The sequence below is a fragment of the Platalea leucorodia genome (genome assembly GCF_965183815.1).
Source record: "Platalea leucorodia genome assembly, contig: HAP1_HAP1_SCAFFOLD_119, whole genome shotgun sequence".
Classification (NCBI taxonomy): Eukaryota; Metazoa; Chordata; class Aves; order Pelecaniformes; family Threskiornithidae; genus Platalea; species Platalea leucorodia.
This window is the reverse complement of record NW_028121416.1, coordinates 121,231-148,254: the sequence shown is the minus strand read 5'-3', so window position 1 is coordinate 148,254 and position 27,024 is coordinate 121,231. Positions and strand designations below refer to the sequence as shown.

At 50.7% G+C, this 27,024-nt stretch overlaps 2 protein-coding genes across 2 annotated transcripts in view; one reads left to right on the top strand and one right to left on the bottom strand.

Annotated features, from left to right (window-relative positions):
- Positions 1–27,024, top strand: part of LOC309603528 (olfactory receptor 14C36-like) — a gene marked incomplete at both ends in the record, with an annotated part of 57,577 nt that overhangs the window by 18,223 nt on the left and 12,330 nt on the right. The window lies entirely within an intron of this gene.
- Positions 8,488–9,444, bottom strand: LOC309603515 (olfactory receptor 14C36-like; the record flags this gene model as incomplete). Its single annotated transcript, XM_082338345.1, has 1 exon — positions 8,488–9,444. The coding sequence occupies one exon, from the start codon at positions 9,442–9,444 to the stop codon at positions 8,488–8,490; it is 957 nt and encodes a 318-aa protein (XP_082194471.1).

The following is a 27,024-nucleotide window of genomic DNA, read 5'->3' as shown; positions in this document are numbered from 1 at the left end:
TCTGTTGTGAATCCTGATTTAGGATCCTGCCGCCTACGCCAATTTGTCGCAAATGGGTGATTTAGGTCGCTTAAGGAATCACCAACAACGGTATTAGCAAAAGTGGTTTTAATATGGTGTTGTAAAAGTGCAACTTAACAAAGTTCGATGGCAAGGTTCACTCTATTAATGACTGCATGGAAGAAATGTACAAAGGAAAACTGAGTTAGACTTGCGTTAAAATGATTTACAGAGAGTCCGGGGATACAAAAGATTAAGGAGGACCCACCCATTGAGTCATGAGGTTCAGAGTAGACCCCCTTGCTTTCTAAACTCCTGAAGGAGCTTAAGTGTGGCTAGGTCCAGTCTCAGTCTCAGACTTGGGGAGCGGTTTATGTCTAAGGGATTGTACATGAAAAGTTTATGTAACGTTTCATTAGCATCAATTCAGCACGCAATCAAAGACAAAATCAAAGTTACCACACTACAAGGTTATGCACAATATCAGTTGTTTACCAAAGATCTGCCATTGGTAAAGGTCTCTCTGCCTCGAGGAGCAACCTTGAGAGGTGTCCCAGCGCCAGGGGAGATCACCGCCATGCTGCCACGCTGCCGAGCAGGGAGAGCTCAAAGAAGGCTCACTTAGGCTGTCATATTTATAGGATAAAGTGGTTGGCTCGTAGTCAAATTACATGTGATAAGAAAGGTATACATGAGGCTCCCTTGTACCCACAACTTTCTTTGTCCCTTGATAAATGAGTCTTGGAAAAGCCACCCATTATTCACGTGTCAACCGCATGTGTCTCTGTTCTAAGCTCATATGCATCGACGCTCACTGTGCCACTCTGCTCTTTTGTGGGTTTTCAGAGAACAGATTGAAACATGAGGAGTTCATGGCCCTGCTACGGCTCAGGCCTTTGCCTCTCCTGGAGCCTGCACCAACTGTAGAGAACCGGTACCAAATGCGGTTTTGTCTCGACATTGCTGCTGTAGCGCCATCCAGCGTAGCGCTTCGAGAAGACCATCTTCTCCACAGCTTTGAGAAAAAACAACCTCGTGCGCCTGCGCAGGGACTAAAGGCGCGAAAAGAGCTGAGGCGGGGACAAAAAGGCGCGAAAAGAGCAGAGGCGGGGGCAGCACGGCCGTGGCGAACTGCACGTACACATTTGTGATTTGCGCATGCGTGGGAGCCCCTATATAAGGAGCGCACGTGCCCCTCGGCGGGGGCGGCAGCGGCGCGCGCGAGACCACTCCTTCTGTTCCTGCACCCTCCAGGCTCACACCCCCCCGCTTCGATCCCCGCCGGAACCTGAGGCCACCGAAGACCCTGCGGAAGATCTCCGGACTCGAAGTGGTGGTGACAAACTCCTCCTTCTCCTTCTCTTTCTCTTTCTCTCTCTCTCTCCCCTATTCTTTTCCTCTCCTCCCTTGCCCTCCCTCCTCCCTCCGTCCTCTTCTCCCCTCTAATAAAAGTAAAAGGTTGTACGGCATTTGACCTCGTTTGCGTCTTAATCTCGTCCTTGGGATCGTATCGAAACCTCTCCCGACATTGGATCGGGACATTTGAATTGGCGTCACGGACAGGATCCCTTGAGACGAGAGTGTCATACAACCTTACAGTGTGCTGAGCGAGTGTGTGTGAACGAGACGTACAAATAAGTACGAAGCGAGTGCGGAGTTCCGATCCGCGGTTCTGCTCTCCCGCGAGGGAAGCAGCCGGAGACGAACGAAGCGCAAGGACGGAGTGGGTGTTGAGATGTTTGCACTGAAACGCGCGTAGCAGTTTGTGATTTGAGCTCCTGAGGGCGTATAGGGGAGACTTGAATTTTATAGTGTGACCCCCTCAGGAGGATATCCCCTGTGTAGGCTCTGCTCTGTCTTACAGTAGTTTATGGTCTGGCCTCCTGGGGGAGTATAGGGGAAGTTTGGATTGCACGGTGTGACCCCCTCAGGACGATATCCCCTTTGTAGGCTCATCTTTGTCTTGTAGTAGTGTGCGGACTGGCCTCCTGGGAGTGTATAGGGGAAACGTGTTTTTTTTTTCTAAGGTTTGACCCTCCCGGGACGAACTCCCCTTTGTAGGATATGGCCGCCCAAAAGGCAGGCGATTTTTGTGAAGAGACAGAGAAATTATATGAGTTTTTAGAAACGTACCACTCTCGCCCCTCGCCCCCGGGACGAGATTGGGCACGGGACCACTGGTTCCAAGTGCAAAGTGTTATGGACCGAATAGCGGTTTTGCATAAAGAAGCTAGGGTGAAGAAGGGAAAAGGGAAGGCTATTGTTTGTGCAGTGTTAGGAGCGTGTCTGGCAGCGGCTGTGGAGGACAAGAAACGAGTGCCCTGCCAATCGGAGGCTGTGGCCGCTGCGTTGCAAGCGGCGATAGCGCCGCTGCGAGAGCAACTACTAGAGACCAAACGGGCGCTAGAGGAGGAGAAGCGCCAAAATAGGATTTTGAAGGAGGAGCTGAGGGTTCAGCTCCTGAGGGAGGCAGACACCCTCGCTGAGGCGGAGGTAATGTTGGAGGAGAAAGGCGTACGCCAAATCTACCCCCAAAAAGACCTAAAGCAACTAAGGGAGACGGTGGATAACGCCCCCCATATGTGCCCGCTGGTAAAAACGGAGTACATATATGAGGACGATAGCGACAACCGTCCCCAAGTTGTAACCAAAGAAATCCCTTTTACTGCCACCGAACTGGCTAAACTCCGAAAGGATTTTGCTAGGACGGCGAGGGAGTCCGAAACCGAGTATGTGTGGAGGATATCCCTGTCGGGGAGGGACGGGATCATGCTATCAGAAAAAGAAGCAGAGGGGTATTGGGGCCCCGGCGTCTTCCTCACAACAGGCAATCGCCGGGCCCCATGGTCTCTGACCCAGAGGGCAGCATATTGGGCGGGGGGGCTGAACCCATTAGAAAGGGGGGATCCCCTAGCTATAACTGGTTCGGTTGAGCAACTACTAGAAAACGTACAAAAGGCAGCATGCCTGCAAATGATGTATGACCGGGAACTTAAACCAAATTTAAGCTCTCCGATGTTGTTACCGGTAGACCCCGAGCGGCTGACACCGCTAATAAGAGGACTCCCTGACTCGCTAAAACCTATCGGGATCCAATTACAGGGGAGAATCCAAAATGTGCCTCGTGAAGCGCGAATTGCAGCTGCCCTGGAGGGAACAGTAACACCGGAACAGCGGCAGCGGGGGAGGAAGGTGTGGACTTGGGGGGAGATAGCTCAGGAACTGATAAACTATGGAAGGAAATACGGGCCAGTAGGCAGAACTTACCACAAGGTGGAAACTAGGGCCGTGCGGGCAGCGAGGCCGGCAAATAAATCGCTGGCTTTTTCGGGGGGAAGCCCCGCCCTAACACAAAGGGAGAAACCCCCATTCCGACAAGGATTGTGGCAAATGGGACTGCAAAAGGGTGTGCCCCGAGACCTAATGGATGTGCTCCCCACCAAAAAGTTGAAGCTCTTGGTGCGGAGGTGGTCCAGGCAAGGACCCCCTCCCAAACCGAACCCACCTTCTGCGCCAGTGTTGGACAGGGAGGAAGTGTTTAAGAAGGATGAAAAGAGTGGCGGGAAACTAAAACCTCCGCCCCCTCAGGGTGAGGAGGGAGGCGGAGGGCGGATGTTTATCAGGCAACTCGCCTGTAATAATAAGGGAGATCTACTAAACCCCACCAACCGGGATGGGCCGAGCAGGTGGGGGAGGCAGTGGCCAATGTCAATAATCACTGGGGCACAAATGGGTGCCCGAAAATTGCGGCATTTTGTCCACAGGGGCCAACCATGGTACCCGTCTCTCGAAACCCCACTTGCCCTGGTGCATCATCTTACTCTCCCAGCCAGCCGGTTCTGGTCGAGCTTCCCACCGTGGGAGCTGTGCCTCTCATATTAGATACCCCTGCTAAACAAATATACATGGAAAGCAAAAGGTACCAGTGGGAGAACCTACAAAATCCACACCAAATGGATTATTTCCTCCTCTTAACCCAAAGAGCAAGTGTTGTTCCTATTTGTTTTTTAAGGGCGGTGATATGACCACGATGCACCTGCTACTTTGGATCATTTTAACTCAGAGACACTAATCCATTACAATATTCCACTGTGTATATCAGTTTTTATAATTGGTGGTACATATGTGTGCATACATGTTTGTACTTCATTGCAGCTCTATGAATAATTCGAGATTTAATATCTATGTCAAACAGGCTAAGTATTAGATGTTTCAGTGCACTACAGTCTTTAGGCAATAGTACAAAGACACCTAATTGTCTGGTGCGTGTTTAAGCATATATATGTGTGTGTGCTTATTTAAGAAAAAATACCCAATAACTTTCCAATGATACCTATTTATGTTGGACATCTCAAGGATTTCAACCTATGATTTACTATATATATAATTCTTACTTTTTTTGATCTTCCTCTATTTTTATCATTAAATAGTCCTGTATATGGGAAAACTTAATAGCCAAGTAACATGAAATGTTGTACTTGCTTAGAAAATGTAATTGTCTAGTTTTCTTTGTAAAAAGTAAATATTGAATGTTCAGTACTTACAGGGCTTGGTATTGTACCGGCCGAATAAGGGATGGGGCAACGACCTTTTTCAGCCCTCTGGGTGACAAAGACACAACTTATTTTCAATTTCCACCAGGGAAAGATGGGCCATTTTCTCAAGGAAATAAAGCCAGAAAAGGGCATTATTGGATTTGTGGAAACACGGCATACAAATTCTTACCCGCGGGGTGGTCGGGAGTTTGTTATATAGGGATCATAAGACCCCTATTCTTCCTCCTGCCAGAAACTGGTGGACCCCAATTAGACGTAAAAGTGTATGATAACCTCGGACATAGAAGTATTGCCCGTAAGACGCGATCTACCAAGGTAAATTTAGGTGGGACACAAAAATGGGGGAATGACGAATGGCCCCCTGAGCGAATAATTGAACATTATGGACCAGCAACCTGGAATCCGAACGAGCCCATTGCAGGGGCAAGAGAACCAGTCTATGATCTAAACCGAATAATCAGACTACAGGCGGCCCTAGAAATTATCACCAACAAAACCGCTGACGCCATAGACCTATTAACTCGGCAGTCTCAACAAATGCGCACGGCAATCCTTCAGCACCGCATGGTTCTAGATTATTTACTGGCTGAGGAGGGAGAGGTGTGTGGAAAATTAAATATCTCTAACTGCTGCCTAGAAATAGATGATGTGGGAGAAGTGGTTCTCCAACTGATCCAAGATACCAGGAAAATAGCCCATGTCCCTGTTCAAACCTGGAGTGGTTGGAATGGTGATTTGTGGTCCTGGTTACCAGGGGCACCGTGGGTCAAACAATTAATATTGTATTTGCTATGTGCAACTGCCACCTTACTGTTCCTATGCTGTATAATTCCAGGTTTTATTCAATTAATTCGACACATTGTGTCAAATATGCAATTTGTTCCTAATGCTCCACCTGATAGTGTAACAAAAATCTGTACCATCCATCAGCCACAACCAACCTCAGTTAACCTGTGTTAAGACATTCCTTCATCCGAAACAATGTTATTCCCTTTTTTCCTCCCCACAATTTTCCTCCACCCTTATCCCCACCTCTTTCAACTCTGCGCTTTCTTTCTTTCTCCTTTGTTTTCTCTTTCTCTCTCTGTCTTATGCCACCAAGCTGCAATGTCGAGCCACGGGGTGGTGTAGAGAACCGGTACCAAATGCGGTTTTGTCTCGACATTGCTGCTGTAGCGCCATCCAGCGCAGCGCTTCGAGAAGACCATCTTCTCCACAGCTTTGAGAAAAAACAACCTCGTGCGCCTGCGCAGGGACTAAAGGCGCGAAAAGAGCTGAGGCGGGGACAAAAAGGCGCGAAAAGAGCAGAGGCGGGGGCAGCACGGCCGTGGCGAACTGCACGTACACATTTGTGATCTGCGCATGCGTGGGAGCCCCTATATAAGGAGCACACGTGCCCCTCGGCGGGGGCGGCAGCGGCGCGCGCGAGACCACTCCTTCTGTTCCTGCACCCTCCAGGCTCACACCCCCCCGCTTCGATCCCCGCCGGAACCTGAGGCCACCGAAGACCCTGTGGAAGATCTCCGGACTCGAAGTGGTGGTGACAAACTCCTCCTTCTCCTTCTCTTTCTCTTTCTCTCTCTCTCTCCCCTATTCTTTTCCTCTCCTCCCTTGCCCTCCCTCCTCCCTCCGTCCTCTTCTCCCCTCTAATAAAAGTAAAAGGTTGTACGGCATTTGACCTCGTTTGCGTCTTAATCTCGTCCTTGGGATCGTATCGAAACCTCTCCCGACATTGGATCGGGACACCAACCCACTGCCAGTCTGGTCAAGGGGTTGAGCACACCCATCACAGGCCATAGAGAAACCAAGAGGTTTCCCTCCTTATCAGGGTACAGAGCATCATTTTTAGCATCCAGCCCATCAGTTTTAGTACCCAAATCCTCATTTTTAGGGCCAAAATCCTCATTTCTAGGGTCCCAACCTGTCTTTTATTGCCCATAGCCTTTTTGTAGGGCCCACAGTTTAATTTTTAGGGTCTAAGCCCTCATTTTTAGGGCAGAAAGGGTCCTGCACTTGAGTCACGACAACCCCATGCAACACTACAGGCTTGGGGAAGAGTGGCTGAGAAGCTCCCAGTGGAAAAGGACCTGGGGGTGTTGGTCAACAGCCGGCTGAATATGAGCTGGCAGTGTGCCCAGGTGGCCAAGAAGGCCACTAGCATCCTGGCTTGTATCAGGAACAACATGGCCAGCAGGACTAGGGAAGTGATCGTCCCCCTGTACTGGGCACTGGTGAGGCCACACCTCGAATCCTGTGTTCAGTGTTGGGCCCCTCACTCCAAGAAGGACATCAAGGTGCTGGAGCGTGGCCAGAGCAGGGCAGCGAGGCTGGGGAGGGGTCTGGAGCACAAGGCTGGTGAGGAGCGGCTGAGGGAGCTGGGGTTGTTTGGTCTGGAGAAGAGGAGGCTGAGGGGAGACCTTATTGCTCTCTACAACTGCCTGAAAGGAGGTTGTAGCGAGGTGGGGGTCGGTCTCTTCTCCTAAGTAGCAAGTGATAGGACCAGAGGAAACGGCCTCAAGTTGCACCAGGGCAGGTTTAGACTGGATATTAGGAAAAATTTATTCTCTGAAAGGGCTGTCAGGCAGTGGAACAGGCTGCCCAGGGAAGTGGTTGAGTCCCCATCCTTGGCAGTACTTAAAGACATGTAGATGTAAGGCTTAGGGACATGGTTTAGTGGTGGACTTGGCAGTGACAGGTTAACGGTTGGACCCGATGATCTTAAGGGTCTTTGCCAACCTAAATTGTTCTATGATTCTATGACTCTATGATTCTATGGCGACAGTTGTTAATTGGGGAGCAGACTGGGGCAGAGAAGGGGTAGATTGGGAAGAAGAAGAATGTGTATGGGGAGAGGAGGGGTATGCAAGGGGCTGGCTGCATGTGGGCGGGGGGCTGACTAGGGCTGGTCTGGCCAAATCTGTGCCTAATCACCATGGTCTGGCCATCTTCTTAAACTCTGCTCCTGGCTGTTTGATGCATGAGTGTGCTCACTGTTGGATATGTGTTTGGGCTGAATTTATGGACGTGCTATGCTGGCCAAATCCAAGATGGGCTGGCTGCAGAAAGAGGACACGAGGATCTGGAGACACCCAGGGTTCCAACTGCCAAGTGGGTAACGGCCCCGAGACTGGGGCAGGGGATCTGAGCAGACCCAGAGGATGCACAGACCACTTGTGACCTTCACAGCAGATCTGCCTGAGAGGGGGAATGGGCTAGAGACGTTTGTGTCACTCATGGTTGTGTGATTGCTGCTGGTGGCGTGGTGACTGTAAAGGTGCTGTTCCCTGTTGGAGCTGGTCTGTGCAGGGTTGGGGTGTCCATCTTTGCTTCTTTGCACCTTCCATTTTGGTGACTCCACCTTGTGCGATCTCCCACTTTGTGGGGCTCCAGCCACTGCCCGCCCCAAGCACATGCTCTCCCTGTAGAAACCCCAGGCTCTCCAGGAAGCTCCGGACCCCCTCCTGGAGGGTGTCTTCTTCCCTGTCATATGGGGGACAACCCTGAGTATGCACCTCAATGAGCATTCACCACCTCCATGGTCACCACACACCAATGGGTGAGTCCAAATTCCAACCCTTGGTCTCCAACAGCTACCAAAGTGACAATGAGCTTTTCTCTCCCAGTTCCAAGGAGAAAAAGGCCCTTTTTGGGGTGAAATACCTTGGGCCTGTTGTGGATATTAGCTTTGGAAAAGGGCCCAGCCTTCAGACTGGGAGATCTTATTTTCTAACAGAGATGCTATGAGAGTGTCAGCTCTGTCCCAGAAAGACAAACTTTTATATCAGATCCAACTGAGATGGATCAGGTTTATTCCTCAGTAGCAGTAAGATGAATCCAAACATAATAATCACTAATACCCATACAGATAATGATAACAAAAATGCTAAAACAAAAACCCAAAAGACAGACTTGCAATGGGATACTCTGGGTATCATTTGTGAATAGTAATGGAAAACTTATCACTGTTGAAAAACATTCCTGAAGTCACTTTCCTAACGGCCTCCTTGAGCTCCTGATTCCTCACGCTGTAGATGAGGGGGTTCAAAGCTGAAGGAACCACTGAGTACAGCACTGCCACCACCAGATCCAGGGATGGGGAGGAGATGGAGGGGGGCTTCAGGTAGGCAAACGTGGCAGTGCTGACAAACAGGGAGACCACGGCCAGGTGAGGGAGGCACGTGGAAAAGGCTTTGTGGCATCCCTGCTCAGAGGGGATCCTCAGCACAGCCCTGAAGATCTGCACATAGGAAAGCACGATGAAAACAAAACACCCAAACGCTAATGGGAAAGTAACAAGTACAATAAATTCCTTGAGGTAGGAGTGTGAGCAAGAGAGCTTGAGGATCTTGGGGATTTCACAGAAGAACTGGTCCACAGCATTGCCTTGGCAAAGGGGGAGGGAAAATGTATTGGCAGTTTGCAGGAGAGCATTGACAAAGCCAGTGCCCCAGGCAGCTGCTGCCATGTGGACACAAGCTCTGCTGCCCAGGAGGGTCCTGTAGTGCAGGGGTTTGCAGATGGCAACGTAGCGGTCATAGGCCATGATGGTGAGGAGACAGAATTCTGCTGACATCAAAAAGACAAACAGAAAGATCTGGACAGCACATCCTGCATAGGAGATGGCCCTGGTGTTCCAGAGGGAATTGGCCATGGATTTGGGGAGAGTGGTGGAGATGGATCCCAGGTCGAGGATGGAGAGGTTGAGGAGGAAGAAGTACATGGGGGTGTGGAGGTGGTGGTCACAGGCTATGGCAGTGATGATGAGGCCGTTGCCCAGGAGGGCAGCCAGGTAGATGGCCAGGAAGAGCCAGAAGTGCAAGAGCTGCAGCTCCCGTGTGTCTGTGAATGTCAGGAGGAGGAACTGGGTGATGGAGCTGCTATTGGACATGTGCTGCCTTGGGGCATGAGGGACTGTCCAAGAGGAAAAAGACAGTGACAAGTTAGGAGAGATTTCTCTGAGCAAAATAAAAGTCATTTCTCATAGACACCTCCTGCCCGCCCGAATGTCTCTCTCTCCATTCAGGAAGACCTTTGGCAGCTCGCTTTCATAAGTTCTGGTTGGTGCTGGCTGAGGGTGCCCCAGGGAGCAGGAGGCTCTGCTGAGGGCTCTGCAAGGGTCAGTCCTGCCCTACAGCAACAGGTAAATAGGAATTCAGGGTGATCTCAGATTAAATCCACTCGTGATATCAAAGAGGTTTTCAGCATTGTCACTCCCAGTTCACCTGACGGCAGAGCAGAGCTGTGGGGAGTTTGGGTTGTGCCTTCTGTTCTAGTTGCCCCAGCACAGCTGAGGAGCGGTTTGAATGCAGCAATGCCTGGCATTTCTGCTGCACTGCAAGGGAAACCTTGTGGGTGCTGAGACTGGGCACAGGGACTGTCCCTTAGTGCAGAGTGAGGACAGCCGCTCTGTCCATCAGCCCTGCTCTCAGCTGCCCTGTGCTGGCAGCTCTTCCACCGGGAGGACTATCGCACTCGGGTGTTCCCCCCAAAAGAAAGAGGCCACTGCTGGGAGCAGAGGAATGCAGTTTCCCAGTGCAGACCTCCAAACCCTCACCCCATCTCATGGTACCTGAGGAGGATCTCAGCTCTGTCCTCCCAACCAGGGGCACAGAGGGCTCATGACAGCTGCCCACATGCAGCCACCCAGCAGCATCTCAATGGCCTTAGCACCGAGGTGTCTTCTCCATGGGGCTCCTGCAAAACACAGAGATGCCCTGGGAGAGCTGTGCCCTATGGGAGGGCAGCCTGCAGCCCAGCAGGACCTCCCAAGGACAGAGTCAACTCTCCTGAATTTGTTATGTCCTGAAGGGAGGGTGAGATCCCTGCCAGCCGCACACACTGCAGTCCCCAGAGCCCCACAGGTGAACAGGGTGCGAGCTGGGTGCTTTTCCTCCATGGCCATATGTGCATGACAGCACACGCAGCGTTGGTGTCTGAGCTGCACTTGAATCCTCACCCCCCACTTCTGTCTCTTTTCCTTCCTGCCCATGGCTCTGCTGCCTGGAGCTCTTCTTGGCCATGACCTCTTTCTCTGTCCCCACGTCTGCTCCCTCTCCATGCTCACAGAACCCATCCCACCTGCTGCATGCTCAGCCCTGATCTGCAGACACCTCCTGGCAGCAGGGCACTGCCCAGGGGCGTCTCTGTGTGTGCAGGGGCTAAGGAGCAGCTCAGACAAGTCCTAGTGAGAACTGGGGTCTCATTGCCTTCTCCAGAGCAGAGAAATAAATTCCCATTTCGCACTGCCCACCCAGCCTATCAAGAGGAGAAAACTCAAAACACGTACTCCTTCCCTTTCAGGCAATCCCCTACCTTGACATCCATCGTAAAATGACCCTCTGCAAATGTCCTCTGGGTGATGTAGAAGTCTGAGCAGCCCTGACCCACACTGCACCCTCTGGACAGCAGAAGGACGCTGCCTTGCTGGGGATCACTCTTTCCACTCACAGCTTCTCCCTGCAGAACCATGGGGAGCTCCGTGGTCTGGCTGAGTGCTGACTCTGGCAGGCAGCAGGGTCCCTGCCCCAGCACACAGTGCCCTGCTGTGCAGGGACCTGCTCTGAAGGACAGCCCTGGCCACCCCTGGATGCACACCCAGCATCACATCCCTGCAGCTGAGAGAAGGCACCCATCATGTCCTGTCCTCTGAGAGTGTGGCAGGGTATCTCTCTTTTGGAGCATGTTCCTGAGAGCCATCCTGCCAATTGCTGTCTGCAGCACGATGTGCCATGTCTAGGAGACACCTCCGAGACACTCATGTGCCAGAGACTTACTGTGTTCAAGGCTGTGAAGATTTCTTCTTCAGTGAGCTCTCAGCATCATTCCACCTCATGCAGCCAGTAACATCCCTCTTACTTCTCCCATCTCCCCTCGGTGCCTGCAGGCAGTGCCCTCAGCCCTGCTGCCCTTTGCAGAGGAGCTGCTCCTGGGCAGAGCTGTCTCTCTGCAGCGCTGCCCACTTGCCAGCAGCTCCCTGCATCCCAGGAGCCCAGCCCAGCTCAGCAGCAGAGGCCCAGCCCAAGGCACCACTTTCTCTGCCCCTCTGGGCTCCCTCCAGGTGTCCCTGGGGCTCCAGGGGAACCTGCTGGGAAACAGGCTGAAGGCATCTCTGATGTTCCCTCCCTCAACTTCGCCCCTGCAGTGTAATTATTCCTATTAGAAAAATAATTGGGCATGAGAATTACTTTTTTTGTCCCATCCTTAGACAGGACACCCAGGAAGGTGACAGGGAAGGATCTAACTTCTGCAAGCTGGGAGGATGTGTTCTGTTGAGTGCATTTAAACATTTCATTCTGGGTGTTTAGACCTGGGGCTAGAAAGACATGCAGCTCTCTTGTCCATGCCATGTCTCCGTTCTGAAGTAAAGCCTTTGCACACACCGGGTCTTGGACACTTGGTACTAGGATTCCTTACAGCAAGTCAGAGCTTGGCCTGGTTCTTCTGAAGCTGCAGTGCTTCAGCCCAGATGTGCAGCAATGCCCTCAGCCAGGGGCACAGACAGGATGAGCAGTAGTCGTTAATGTTGGAGACAGAGCTGTGACATGCCAAGGCATGGTGGCAGAGCTCAGGACAGCTGGTGTTGAAGGAGAGCATCCTCAAGCTCAGCAAGGGTCCAGACAAGAACTCAATCTGTGTGACCACTGTGGAATTTAGTAAGAGCAGGTGCGTTTTTTTAATGACCTGGAGGATATGAGAGAGTACTTTTTCATATACATTTGTAGAAGACATCCCATTGAGGAGAGCAAGGCAGGGCTGCCATGCCAAAGGACAGAGACAGTCTAGAGGGATGGGCCAATTGGAACCTCATAATAGCCACTAAACATTCCACCAAAGCCCTGCTCCTGAAGTGGATGTAGGCCCTGAAATGTCCTAGGACAGGGACTGGCTAGGCAGGTAGCAGCTCCACAGGAAAGGGTCTGCTGGTCTTTGGGTTCCATTAGGCAAAAGATGAGCCATCAGCAAGGATGGCCAACAACAGCCTGGCGCTGTGTGAGCAGGAGCACAGCCAGGGCAAGTGACTCTCTCCCTCTGCTCAGAACTTCTGACACTGCATCCAGAATAGTTGCCCAGGTTTTAGTTCCCTGCAATGCCAGAGAGACATTGGCAAGCTGGAGGACCTGCAAATTTCAGTGGAGGGCCACAGAGATGGTCAAGGCTGGAGCACAGGACCTGTTAGGAGAGGCTGAGGGAGCTGGGCTTGTTCACCCTGGAGAATGGAGGGCTTTGCGGGGAGGAAGGAAGAGACTTGCATTGCCTATGGTGAGGTTCCCAAGAAGACGCTGTGGTGCAAGGCAGGAGCACAGGAGGCAATGAGCTGGAACACGAGAGGGTCAGGCTCAATATAGGGAGAAACTTTTGCAACATGAGGACAGCCAGACATGGGAAGCCATTTCCCAGAGCGTGTGCACTCTCCATCCCTGGAAGTTTCTCAGACCCATCTGGATAAAACCATGAGTAACCTGGTGTGATCCTGCTTTGAGGAGGATGTTTTCTACAGCTATCTAGCCAGGTCCCTACCAGCCTGAATGATACTCTCATTCCTCACCTCTCCATGTCCTCAACATGAGGGAAAGCCCTCAGGTTCCCTCTGACTGTGGAAATAATTCACATCAGGTACAAGGCAGCAGCACAGGCACCCCAAACAGTCCCGAGGCCATCCCTGGCCTCATCTTTAATTTACTGCTTCCCTTTTTCCCCCTCTCAAATTCTTCACTGTTCTCATTCTCACACCTTCCAAAAAGGCCAGCCTGCCCTGGCTGGCTGGGGTGGAGTTCATTGTCTTCACAGCAGCCCATAGGGCTCCATGTTTCCCATGTTTCGGATTTGTGACCAAAACTCTTTTAGCTATTGCTGAACAGTGCTTAAACAACAAGAAGGCCTTCTCTGTTTCTCACACTGCCCTTCCAATGAGTGGGCTGGGGTTGGGCAAGAAGCTGTGAGGGGACGCAGCCAGGACAGCTGACCTCAAATGACCAAAGGGATATTCCATGTCATAGGGTATCACACTCAGCAATATAAGATCAGGGAAAGGAACAGGAAGGGGGGACAGTTGTGGTTATGACATTTGCCTTCCCAAGTCACCCTTACGTGTGATGAAGGCCTTTTTTAATTCCAACCCATGAGCTTTTCTCACTTTTACCTTTCCAGTTCTCTTCCCCAGGCTGCTGTTGGGGGAGTGAGCAAGTGACTGGGTGGCTGATTAGTTACTGGCTGGGGTCAACCCACCACGCTTGTTAATCCTTTGCACATTGACCATGCTTGTCTTCTTTTACATCCTCCTGTGGTGTTTCTGAGATGGCTGCTGAGGTACTTTCTACCTTGGGCAGCAAATCCATGAAACAGGTCACCCCTTACCTTACCTGTAGTGTCCTGCAATTGCTCACAGTGTTATCTTGTCGGAGTGTCGGGCATCTGCACACATACCATGACGTTGGAGCCACTGCCTTGCAGTGTTCCCAAAGAGAAGAAATTCAGCTGAAGCTGAGGGTCTTGACATCAGGCACTCATGGGAGCAGAATTCAGTCACTGGCACCCAGGAATGTCACCTTTATTCATTTCTTCTCCTCCCAAGACCTGAGCAAGTGATGGGGAGAAAGGAAGAAAGGAGAGGGTTCCTCACTGCTTTTGCAGTCCACACACAGAGCTGAATTTTGTCCTACTATCAAAGGTTTAGTTCAGGTTAATGTTGCTACCAAGCAGGATTTTTTGAAAGTGTTCAGATACTGTGTGCTTCTCTTTTTAAGGAATAGAGAGTCTAGCAAAGCATCATCCAACATAAACAGCTGTCCTACAGACATGTGTGGAGAAGAGGGGAATTTTACTCATGAAGATTATTAACAAAGGAGTGCAAACCCTCAAATTAACATAAGGAGACTGAGGCATGCACATGCTGTTATGGATGTCATGGATCCGCATGACACAGGATGAGTGAGGCCACCTAAATGAGGCATCTGGCAGGCTGGCTGTTGCTGTCAATGAAGAAAATTAAATGCTATTGGAGAGCAGTGAGGTAAGCCAATGTTCTGAATCAAGAGCTTGCTGGAAAGAGCCAAAAGGCTGGGTCTGGGTGAAAGCAACCCCATGCTCTGGGGGTAATGTATGGAGTTCGGACAGCTTCCCTGGCGGCTGATTCTCTGGACCTGCACCACGCAGCAGCCAGGTTTCTCAGCAGGGCTTTCCATTTCCACTTCCAGAAATGACCATGACTCTCCAACATTCATGGACCTCTGCCTACAACTTGAGAAAGCGCATTTTGTTGAGAGGAAGACCTCCCTGAGGCACATCTGTCCTTGAGGTCCAGGGGCTTGTGCAAGGCTCGGGGTGGATATTATTTGGTGCCGATATTTCTATTGCAGAGCACCTTCTGAGCATCGCTGCCTGGACAGGTGAGGAATGATCATCAACATTTGAAGAAAATATGAGCACAGTTTCCAGCAGCTGAAAGGCACTGAACAGTTTTCATCCATAGACAATGCATTCTCGTGATGCCAACATGGACTTTTCCAGCCCATGTACTACACTCGGGAGAAGAAATACTCATCTCCCCTGTTACACCCCTGAGCCTGCTCTGCCCAGCGTACTGTGTATTGCCTCTCAGCACTCTTTCACATCTTTCCACACATCCTGCTTGAACTGACCACTTCTAAAGGCATCTTTTCAGCAGGCTGCCTGGGCGTACGCATTTCCCGGTGTCCATCCAGCTTTCCTCCTCCCATTGGTCTCTACCCATTCCCACACCTCTCAGCTCCCCAGGTGCTGCCCTGAGCTTCAGGCAGTTTGAAGCTCGCCTTGTCTTTTAGCAGGCTGCCTGATGGCCTCTTGAGCCATCTCCTCGCTTGTGTTTCTACCTGTTTTCCCATGTATCTCACTGAAAGTGTTCCACTAAGGTTACCGACAGTGGGAAGTGGACTTTGGTGGAGGAAACTTAGACAGCATCTAATATTTTTTACTGAGCTATTCTTTTCTTTTCTTTTCTTTTCTTTTCTTTTCTTTTCTTTTCTTTTCTTTTCTTTTCTTTTCTTTTCTTTTCTTTTCTTTTCTTTTCTTTTCTTTTCTTTTCTTTTCTTTTCTTTTCTTTTCTCTTTTCTTTTCTTTTCTTTTCTCTTCTTTTCTTTTCTTTTCTTTTCTTTTCTTTTCTTTTCTTTTCTTTTCTTTTCTTTTCTTTTCTTTTCTTTTCTTTTCTTTTCTTTTCTTTTCTTTTCTTTTCTTTTCCCTTTCCTTTCTTTTCCCTTTCCTTTCTTTTCCCTTTCCTTTCCTTTCCTTTCCTTTCCTTTCCTTTCCTTTCCTTTCCTTTCCTTTCCTTTCCTTTCCTTTCCTTTCCTTTCCTTTCCTTTCCTTTCCTTTCCTTTCCTTTCCTTTCCTTTCCTTTCCTTTCCTTTCCTTTGTTTTTGTTTTTTATTGCGAGGTAAGAAACATTCTTCTGTGACTGTGTGCAGCTGGTTCTCCAAAGAAAGCAGGTGAGAATGTGTGTAGATGAGCTGAAGCATTGAGCTACAGTCTTTAGTGGAAAGAGCTTAGAGTTGAGAAATCCTGATGCAAGTCCCAGGTGGCCACTGAGAGAAATGACCAGTGGAGGGGGTGACAGGGGGACCAAGGATGACGATGGGACACAGGACAAAGATGGGCTGTAGAGTGTCTGACAGAAAAGATCTTACCCTTCCTACATCTGCAGACTTCATCAGGAGATGCTCTGGATCAATCTGAATTGGAGAAGGCTGGTCTCACTTGTTCTGTAAGCAGAAAAATAAAGAAAACTGGAAAAAAGAGGAAAAATTGATTTATTGTTCCTTCTTATTTAAATCTTCTCTCCTTGGCTACACTCCTGAAATTTCTCCAATTACCCACAGAAGACCTCATGCCCAGTATATAAACTGGGGGAGCTGGCTGTGGGCAGCGATTGCTGCTCAGGGATGGGCTGGGCATCAGTCAGTGGGTGGTGAGCAATTGTACAGTGTATCACTTGCTTTGTATATTATTATTGTATTATTATTATTACTACTACTACTACTACTACTACTACTACTACTACTATTACTACTACTACTACTATTCTGTTTTATTTTACTTCAATCATTAAACTGTTCTTATCTCAACCCACGAGTTTTCTGACTTTCACCCTTCTGATTCTCTTCCCCATCCCACCGGGGTGGAGGGGAGCGAGCGAGTGGCTGTGTGGTATTTAATTGCTGGCTGGGGTTAAACCATGACAGTAGTTTTCCATGGGCAGGCAGGTGTTCAGCCATCCTCAGGATAGCAGGGCTCTATCACACGTAACGGTTACCTGGGAAGACAAATGCCATCACACCAAACGTCCCCCCTTCCTTCTTCTTCCCCCAGATTTATACTATTTATTACTATATAAATATAAACACTTTATATTTATACATGATGTCATATGGTATGGAATAGCCCTTTGGCCAGTCTGGGTCAGCTGTCCTGGCCGTGCCCCCTCCCAGCTTCTTGTACACCTGGCAGAGCATGGGAAACTGAAAAGTCCTTGACTGCTGTAAACTCTGCTCAGCAAGAACCAAAACATCAGCGTGTTATCACCATTATTCTCATCCTAAATCCAAAACACAGCAAAGAGCTACTAAGAAGAAAATTAGCTCTATCCCACCTGAAACCAGGACATTCGCCCTTGTTCTCACTGTTACACTCACTGGTGTGGGGAGTGAGGATTCAAGTGCAGCTCAGACACCAACGCTGCGTGTGCTGTCATGCACATATGGCCATGGAGGAAAAGCATCCAGCTCGCACCCTGTTCACCTGTGGGGCTCTGGGGACTGCACTGTGTGCAGCTGGCAGGGATCTCAGCCTCCCTTCAGGACATAACAAATTCAGGAGAGTTGACTCTGTCCTTGGGAGGTCCTGCTGGGCTGCAGGCTGCCCTCCCATAGGGCACAGCTCTTCCAAGGCATCTCTGTGTTTTGCAGGAGCCCCATGAAGAAGACACCTTGGTGCTAAGGCCATTGAGATGCTGCTGGGTGGCTGCATGTGGGCAGCTGTCATGAGCCCTCTGTGCCCCTGGTTGGGAGGGCAGAGCTGAGATCCTCCTCAGGTACCATGAGATGGGGTGAGGGTTTGGAGATCTGCACTGGGAAACTGCATTCCTCTGCTCCCAGCAGTGGCCTCTTTCTTTTGGGGGGAACACAACCCAAACTCCCCACAGCTCTGCTCTGCAGTCAGGTGAACTGGGAGTAACAATGCTGAAAAGCTCTTTGATATCAGGGTTGGATGTAATCTGAGATCACCCCGAGTTCCTATTTACCTGTTGCTGTAGGGCAGGACTGACCCCTGCAGAGCCCCCAGCAGAGCCTCCTGCTCCCTGGGGCACCCTCAGCCAGCACCAACCAGAGCTCATCAAAGGTCTTCCTGAAAAGTAAAAGGCGGTTTGAGGGGTTTCTATAAGAACCTGAATAGCTTTTTCTCAAAGAAAGCAGTCTGCCCTAACTTTTCACTTCCTTTACCTCCTTGAACAGATCCCCATGCCCAGAGGGACAAAATGTCCAACGGCAGCTCCATCTCACAGTTTCTTCTCCTGGCATTCACAGACAGGCGGGAGCTGCAGCTCTTGCACTTCTGGCTCTTCCTGGCCATCTACCTGGCTGCCCTCCTGGGCAATGGCCTCATCATCACCGCTGTAGCCTGCAACCACCACCTCCACACCCCCATGTACTTCTTCCTCCTCAAACTTTCTTGTCCTGACCTTGGCTCCATCTCCACCACTGTCCCCAAATCCATGGCCAATTCCCTCTGGGACACCAGGGCCACCTCCTACTCGGAATGTACTGCACAGCTCTTTCTGTTTGTCTTTTAGATTTCAGCAGAATTGTATCTTCTCACCATCATGGCCTACGACCGCTACGTGGCCATCTGCAAACCCCTGCAGTATGGGACCCTCCTGGGCAGCAGAGCTTGTGTCCACATGGCAGCAGCTGCCTGGGGCACTGGGTTTCTCCATGCTGTGCTGCAGACAGCCAATACATTTTCACTACCGCTCTGCTAAGGCCATGTTGTGGACCAGTTCTTCTGTGAAATTCCTCAGATCCTCAAGCTCTCCTGCTCAGCCTCACACCTGAGGAAGGTTGGGTTTCTTGTGGTTGGTGTCTTTGTAGACTTTGGGTGTTTTGTTTTCATTGTGTTGTCCTATGTGCAGATCTGCAGGGCTGTGATGAAGATCCCCTCTGAGCAGGGGAAGCACAAAGCCTTTTCCATGTGCCTCCCTCACCTGGCCGTGGTCTCCCTGTTTATCAGCACTGGCATGTTTGTTTACCTGAAGCCCCCCTCCATCTCCTCCCCATCGCTGGACCTGGTGGTGGCAGTGCTGTACTCAGTGGTTCCCTGAGCAGTGAACCCCCTACAGCAGGAGGAACCAGAAAATCAAGGATGCCTTATGGAAACTGATCTGATGGATGCTGTTTCACTGACAATAACCTGCCTCCCCTCCTCTACACGTTTCCCAGAGTTTATCTTACGACACAGGTCTGCTTTTTTCTCTCGTGATAATTCTACTCAGAGAAAATTTTCTGGTTTTATACTCCTACATTTGATCCTGTTGTATCTGACCCTTGTACAACAGGGTGTCAGATGTGGCCTGTCAGATAGCAGATCTTCAGTAAAAGGGGATCTCCTGGGTGCAGTGCCTGAAGGCTGGGCTCTTCCTCCAGCGTTGATGCCAAGACAATGTCCAAGGAATCGGTCTTTTAAAATTTCTCTTCTCTTTGTGTTCTCAGTGGTTTTGGGCTTAACCTCATGGTAACCTTGGGTTCCATTGGATCAGAAGTTCTGGTTTTCAAGGCTTTCTTCTTGGTGTCCAGTGGCAGTGGAGATTGTCCATGAGCTCCCCATTATCTCCTCAGGTTGCTTCATGTATGACAGGACTCATGGCATATACCAGAGCCTCTGGATATGAATCTGGAGGGGTCAGGAGAGGATGAGGACTCCCCATGTGCCCTGGGGTTGGAATGAATGGAGACTCAGAAGGTAAAACACCCTCAGAGGTGAAGCCCCACAAAAGTAAAGCTCTAAATTGACATATCTATAAACAAGGACTCTGCAGTGTTGTGGGAGTCAGTGGGAACTCAGCAGGCACAGGGAGGGGAGAGTGGAGAGCTACAGGAGGTGCCTGAGGACCCCCAGGGCCAGGACTCTGGTGCTGTCCTGGGGAGTGGGGCTGGTGGCAGCAGAGGAGGGGGAAAATTCAGTCAGGGTTGGGGCTCACCTACAAGATGAATTCAGGAAAGCCAGAGAGTGCCTAGCTTCTGTTTCCTCATGCCCTTGTGGCGAGCAGCAGCCCTGGGGCTGATGGGGAGCCTGAACCCCGCTGCCTGCCCCCCAGCAGCTGCTGTGACCTTCAGAGGGGCTGGGGCTGTGGGGTGAGTGCCCAGAGCTCTGCAGCAGCCTGCGCTGGGCAGTGCCATGGAGCCAGCCCAGGCTGGGCTGCTCTGCTGGGCTGGGCTGGGCTGGGGAGAGGGCAGGGGAGGTGGGGAGAGGTGGGGAGGGTCTGGGCTGGGCTGGAAAGAGCCCGGGAGAGAAAAATGCCAGTGTAGAGCTAAGGTGTGTGAGTGTGCAGGGTAGGGGCAGCCAGCACTCCCAGTGCAGAGCCAGGCGTCATGGTGAAGGAAGCAAGGCATCAAACGTGCGGAAGATAGGGTCCTTGTCTGTGCCATGTGTCCTGAACACCCCGGGGAAGCTACTCCAAGAAAATTGTCCCAGACCCGTCCCACCCACCGGCCATTTCCATCTCTGGCCATTAATAATAAAAAGGGAACTAGTTTCCTACGGGACAGTCATTACACACCAAGTCCCACAGCTCTTGCCACAGCTGGACTCTCAGCCAAGCCTCTTCTCGGACAGCTCCAGCTAGATCAGCTGCTCATGGCTTGGTCATGACAAATATTGAACATTTCCATTGAATGAGATCCCAAGTCAGGGGATTTGTTTACATTCTGTTTACAGCCTAAAGCACCCCATGCTCTGCAGATATCTCATTGCCTTATCTCTGGCCAGAAACTTCCTCATTTCAACATCTGACTCTTGCCTATTATTCTCCTGCCAAGCAATACCATGAGAAGACCGGTTTCACTTTCCTGAAAGCCTCCCCATGGGGACTGGAAGGTCACGATGAGGTTCCCAATGCCTTCCCTTCTGCACGTTGAACAAGGCCCTTTCCTCCACTTTCTCCTCCCAGGCAAGTGCTCCAGCCCCTCAGCAGCTCGATGACTCTCCACTCAACTCCCTGCCACTTACCAACACCTCCCTTGCTGTGCTGGTGATCTCTGGCCAAGAGCCCAGCAGCCCCACAGGCGCTCCCTCCCTCCTCCCCTTCCCCAGTGGGGGCCCAAAAATGGACACGGTTGTGTACAGGTGGTCTAAGGAGCGATGAGCAGGGGGAGACAATCACTGCCCTCGCTCTTTTGGTGAGACTCCAGGACTCTGCTGGCTGCCTTGGCTACCAGGTCTCACTGCTGGGTCATGTTTTGCCTTCTGTCCCCCACCACCACCAGGGCCTTTTCCGCAGAGCTGCTCCCCAGCCAGGCCTCCCCAGGCCCTGCAACTGCAGGCTGTTAGGCTGTGGTCCGTCTTCTATCTCCTGAAGTTCCTGACACGACAGTCCTTCTGCCTGTCAGGTTTGCCCTGAATGGCATCCCTAGGGCACAGCAATGGTCCTCCCAATTTAGTGCCATCCACAGACGTGGTGACAGTTGCCTCCTCTGCGTCATGGATACAGGTGTTAAACTACACAGGGCTCAGGAGAGGCCCCTGTGCTGCCCCACAATGCCCCAGTATGGCCCACTGGCCTCCAGGTAGGCTATGACCCCTTCTCCACTGCTCTCTCAGCCTCATCCTCCAACTGGTGTTTCACCCATCTGTTTGTTGACCCATCCAGACTGTAATGGCCCAATGTGGGTACCAGGATATCGAGGGAGACCATGCCAAAAGCCTTGCTGGAGTGGAGGTAAAGGACACCCACTGTTCTCCCCTCGTGCATAAAAGCAGTTCCTTCATCAGGAAGGCCATCAGGTTGGTGAGGCAGGATTTACCCTTGGCTAATCCATGCTGACTGCATTTGGACACCTTCTGCTCTTTGAGGTGCCCAGCAATGTCCCCCAAGAGCACTCATGGGAAGGCTCACTCCTCCCCCAAGTGAGCTTGTACAGCCTGGCGTTCCCGGGGCTGCACTTTTGGCCTCTTTCAACGATGGCTGCAACATTGGCTTGTCCTCACTCCCAAGAGACCTCTACCAATCCCATGACCTTTCAAAAGGGATATTCCAAAGAAATATCAATCTTCCAGTGTCACTTCATTACCACTATTCTACCTGCTATATAGTGTATTGAATTGAAATTAAAATTAAATTTAATTTATTAAAATAAATTAATATTATTCATATAAATTTAATATTTATCTTTCATATGTTTTCACCTCTCTTGATAGAAGAGCCATTTCTAACATCATCTTTTCACAGGCACAATGCCTAGACAAAAGCCCTTTCCCTTATTCTCCAGATTTCTCCTCCCCTTACTCTTTGTTCATTCAGATTCTTCTCACCCATCCAGCCGCTGCTTTGACATCAGGGACTTAAAAGTTTGCCTCTCTTTCAGCAGTCTAATTGTCTCCTTAGCCAACTCTTTAATTATGTTTATATCTATCATCTTTTTCACTCTACCTACCTGAAATAGTTCTCCTAAGATTATCCCCTGTAGAAAGGCAACCTCATTAGAGGCAGCTTGGACTTAGCAGATGCTTGCAGAGTGCGTTTTCTTTATGGAACTTGACCATGCTTGACTTTTCCTTTGCTTGCAAATAGGAAAAACCCTCCTGTGCCTGTGTGCAGCCAGGTCTTTAAGGAGAGCAGGGGGGAGATGGTGCAAAGGAGCTGTACCATCCAGCTGCAGAGTTCAGTGGAGAAGTCTGCTGTAAGGAAAAGTCCCAGGTGGGCACGGAGAGAAATGGTGGGGTTGGGGAGGTGAGGTGGGAGGTTGTCAGAGCTCAAGGGACAGCTTCTCCTACCAGTCCAGACGTCCTGAGGAGACACCCTGCATCGATATCTATTGGAGAATGCTGCCGTCACCTCTTCTCTAAACTGAAAAATAATAAATTACACCCTTGAAAATAAACCCTCATTTTAATTAGAAGCTCTTTGAAATCTTTCCCCATAACTATGCTAGGAAACAGGTCCAATTATCTGTACAACTCTTGAAGACTTGATGAAAATGACAGGAAGAGACATGGCTCGTTAGGGCTTGCTTTATTTCAGTGAGCCCCATGGAGTATTTGTGCTGAGTCCTTGAACTTCAGGTACTGAGAAGAGATTGCACAAACCTCTCCAAGAGTCAGCATCACAAGCAAAACCCAAAGTACCTTGAAGTATTAATAAGCCCCCCTGAGGGCCATTACTGGCAAAGCCTCCCCAGGGACTCGTTAGAGCAGAGAATTGGAGGCCAGGATTGCAGGCAGGTGTCGTGGTTTAACTCCAGCCAGCAACTATGCACCACACAGCCGCTCGCTCACTCCCCCCCCCGCCCCGTGGGGTAGGGGAGAAAATTGGTAGGGTGAAAGTCAGAAAAACTCGTGGGTTGAGATAATAACAGTTTAATAATTGAAGTAAAATGAAATAGAATGGTAGTAATAATAATAATATAATACAATAATAATAATGTAAAGCAAGTGATATACGACACAATTTCTCACCACCCACCGACGATGCCCAGCCCGTTCCTGAACAGCAATCGCCCCTTTTTCTCCGGCCAGCTCTCCTCAGTTTATATACTGAGCATGATGTCATATGGTATGGAATAGCCCTTTGGCCAGTCTGGGTCAGCTGTCCTAGCTATGCTCCCTCCCAGCTTCTTATGCACCTGGCAGAGCACAAGAAGCTAAAAAGTCCTTGACTGGTGTAAACTCTACTCAGCAAGAACCAAAACATCAGTGTCTTATCAACATTATTCTCATCCTAAATCCAAAACAGAGCACTCTACCAGCTACTAAGAAGAAAATTAACTCTATCCCAGCTGAAACCAGGACAGCAGGCAAAGGGAATGTGCAGGCAGCTCACCTGCTGAGAAAACCCTGGCTTTGTTTTATGAAGCAGCAAGGCCAAGCTCTGACCCCCAGCCCCGGGGAAGGCAGGTCCTGTCCCTCACGCATTGCTCAGGGCTCTTCCTGGGGCAGTGGGATGGGGGGGGGTGATGCTGAGTGCAGGACAAGGCTATGGCAGCTCCCAGCCTTACTGGGGGTGTGCAAGGAGGCAATGAGGCCCCCCCAGTGCCTTAGGACACCATGTCTCCTCATAGGCCTTGGTGGCAGGGACGATTGCTATAGCCAGGGGGACAAAGCCTTGGGTTCTCCTGGCCACTTCCAGCCTTGCCAGTGCTCTTTGCCATCTCCACCAGAGCTTGTCCTACGCTGTCCCACAGCTGCCTCTTTTGCCCTGCAGGCTGCAGACACCCATCTCGCTTCCTCACCTTGCTCTCACCCTGCTGTTTCCGTACATTCACCGACGGCTGTCCACCCTTCACACTCTGTTCCTTGAAACACAAGGAGATGGACTGACCTCATGCTCCTTCTGGAGGACTTCATGTACCACAACACCACCCTCGGAGTGACATTTCTTCCTCCTCATGTCCAATCCCCACCATCCAAGCTGTACTGTGTGTAACTGTTTCTCTCTCGTGCTCTTTCCAACAACCATCTGGGAAACAACTTTTCAAGCAGGCACCCCAACCCATCAGCTTTCTTGGATCCCTTCATCTGAACAGACAGAAGTAACCTCACCCCTTGTGAGGCTGCAAGCCTTTCTGCTTCTCGGATAGACATGACGGAGCTGTGTGCCTGCTGCTGTCCCATCATGTACTCAGGCAGAAGAGACAGGACAGCCAAAATACAAGCCCCCTTCCTGCACTGAGCCTAGGTCCTTCGGCAGAGGGGGTCTCCCAGCCAATGTGCCAACCAGGTGCCTTCTGCTGGCCTGTCAGAGACACTGGCAGAGGTGAGTTTAGAAGCACATATCCCAGCCATGAGTCAAGGGCTGACCTATCGGCTGTTTCAGGAAGAAGTGACCTCACAGTGCCTTTCCCAGACACATTCCTGCGGTTGGCCTCTCACCTCCAGAGGCAGAAGTGACCTCACAGCCCCCTTCACAGCCATTGGCTTCCTACTGGATTATGAGTTCCCGAGACACAAGTGACCACAGGATACTGTACCCAGCCATCACTCTCTTTGTGGCCCAGTACGTGAGCAGATAAAAGTAAGCTTGTTTCATCATGTTTATCTAATAGAGTTCCTACCAATGGTTTGAGTAGAGAAATGTTCCTCAGAGGAACTGCTATATTTATATTGGTTCATTTTATGCCTCTACTTCTGCCTCTCTGTTTTTCCTTCTTCTTCTCTCTCTTCTGTCTTCAAAAAGCTCTCCAAGGAAAAGAGTCATTGAATCCTAGAATAACTCAGCTTGGAAGAGACCCCTGAACATCACCTTGTCCAGCTATCCTGCTCAAGGCACGGTGAACCAGATGAGGTTGTGGAACGGGTCTGCCCAGTTTGGCATCATCCACAAAGGAGGAGAAAAGGCACTCTGGCACATTATCCAGGCAGTTAATGGAGACAGTCAACAACGTTGGCCCCAGTGCTTGCACTGAGGGATGCCACTGGGAACTGGCCACCACCAGGACTCTACCACTGCTGACATTTGGGCTGGATCCACCAGCCACCTTCCCACCTACTACATCACCCACTTCTTCAGTCCAGATACCTGGACTGGGAACCAATCTGGCTATAAAGACACTATGGGAAACCATGTCAAAACCCTTGCTAAGGCCCAGGATCAAAACATCCCCTTCTTTCCCCTACCCACACAGGTTCACCAATGCCTTTCTTGTCCTTCAAGTACCTGGAAATGGCTGCAGCAGTATTTGGCCCATCCCCTTCCCAGGGACTGAGGTGACGTTGACCAGCCTGTAACTCTCCCAGTCCTCCTTCTTGCACTTCTGGCAGAAAGGTTTGATGTCTGCCTTTTCCAAGGACCCCAGAACCTCTCTGATTGCTCTGGCACTTTTGAGAGCACAATCCAGGATCATGGGCAAGGGTGACTTAGCAGACAGGAGCCCTTGCAAGGAGCCTGTCCGAGGCAGCTGAGATGAATCTCCCTGGGCCAGTGGGGTTTGTTCCTGGAGTCACACACAGAAAGGGCAGGGTTCTGTCAGGCATCCACATCTGAGCTGGCCTCGTGGACTCCTTATGCACCCAGGGGTGTTCAGAGACACAGTCTTTCCCTCTTACACACAGAGGCAGGGCACGGCAGGAGTCATAGGGACTCTCTGGCCTCCTGCTGCCACTGCCAGAGACTGGGAGGCACCATAGCCCTGTGGTGTATCACCCTGCTCTGCACTCACCTGAGATGCCCCTTGTCATGAGGAATGGACACAGGGACCTCAGTTCAAGGAAGCACATCCCAGTGCTGCCTTCAGGTGGTTTCCCAGGGGATGTTGCTCCCAATGAGAAGTGACCTGGAGGCGCTGTCTGTCCCACAGGCCTTCATGGAACCCCAAGGAATAGCAGATCGCATTTCTGCTCACTCAGGTTCATTTCACGTCATGTATGTGATGTGCATGCTTACATTTCCTCTGTACAAAGCAAACATGGACTGCTGACCTACTCCTTTGGTGACCTTCCACGGAGGGACAAAGAACCTGTTCAGGCTGGGGTGAGAGGCCAGTGCTGGCAATGGTGGTTGTGAGGGGCTAGTGCAGGATGATTGCCCTGGGGCAGCTTCCCCAGGGTGCACAGCGAACACAGGCACAGACCAGACCCAGCTCTGCTGGTCCTTCAGGTCTCACTCAGGGGGCCCAGCTGTGCGAGGACGCTGCTGCGGGCCCCAACCCTGCACACTCACATTGTTTAGCTGTATATTGGTGTTTCCATGTACAGGCCATATTCCTGGGCATGGTCTTGAGAAAAAATTGGAAGAAGACCTAAGCCTTCAGGCACTGTCTGAGGAAATCACCCTTCTTTATGGAAATGCTGTTATGGAGGCCAGCTCTGTCACAGAAGTGCCCATTGCCTGTCCCTGCCTGTGGTCACAGGACAACCACACAGCACGACTGTGACCAAGCTGCCAGAGCTTAAAGGGCTGACACCAAGGCAAGGGATCAGGAAGAGAGTGTGGAAGTGGCAAGAGAACAGCCCTGGAAGACCAAGTGCTGGTGCTCCCTGGCAGTGCTGCCATGCTGGGACTCTTTTCTGCTCCACCCATGCACACAGGAACTGTCCCTGCAGCTCCAAAAGCCCTTGGAGGAAGGATATTGGGAAAGAAGTAGTCAAGGAAAGGCCTTTATTTTGTTTAAACGCACAGGGCGCACAGGTCCTCATTGACACAGCCACTCAGTCAGAAAATAAAGGCAGACAGTAAATTAGGAGGGGGATGACAACATTATCACAAGCAAAAAACCACCACCAACAACAAAATACA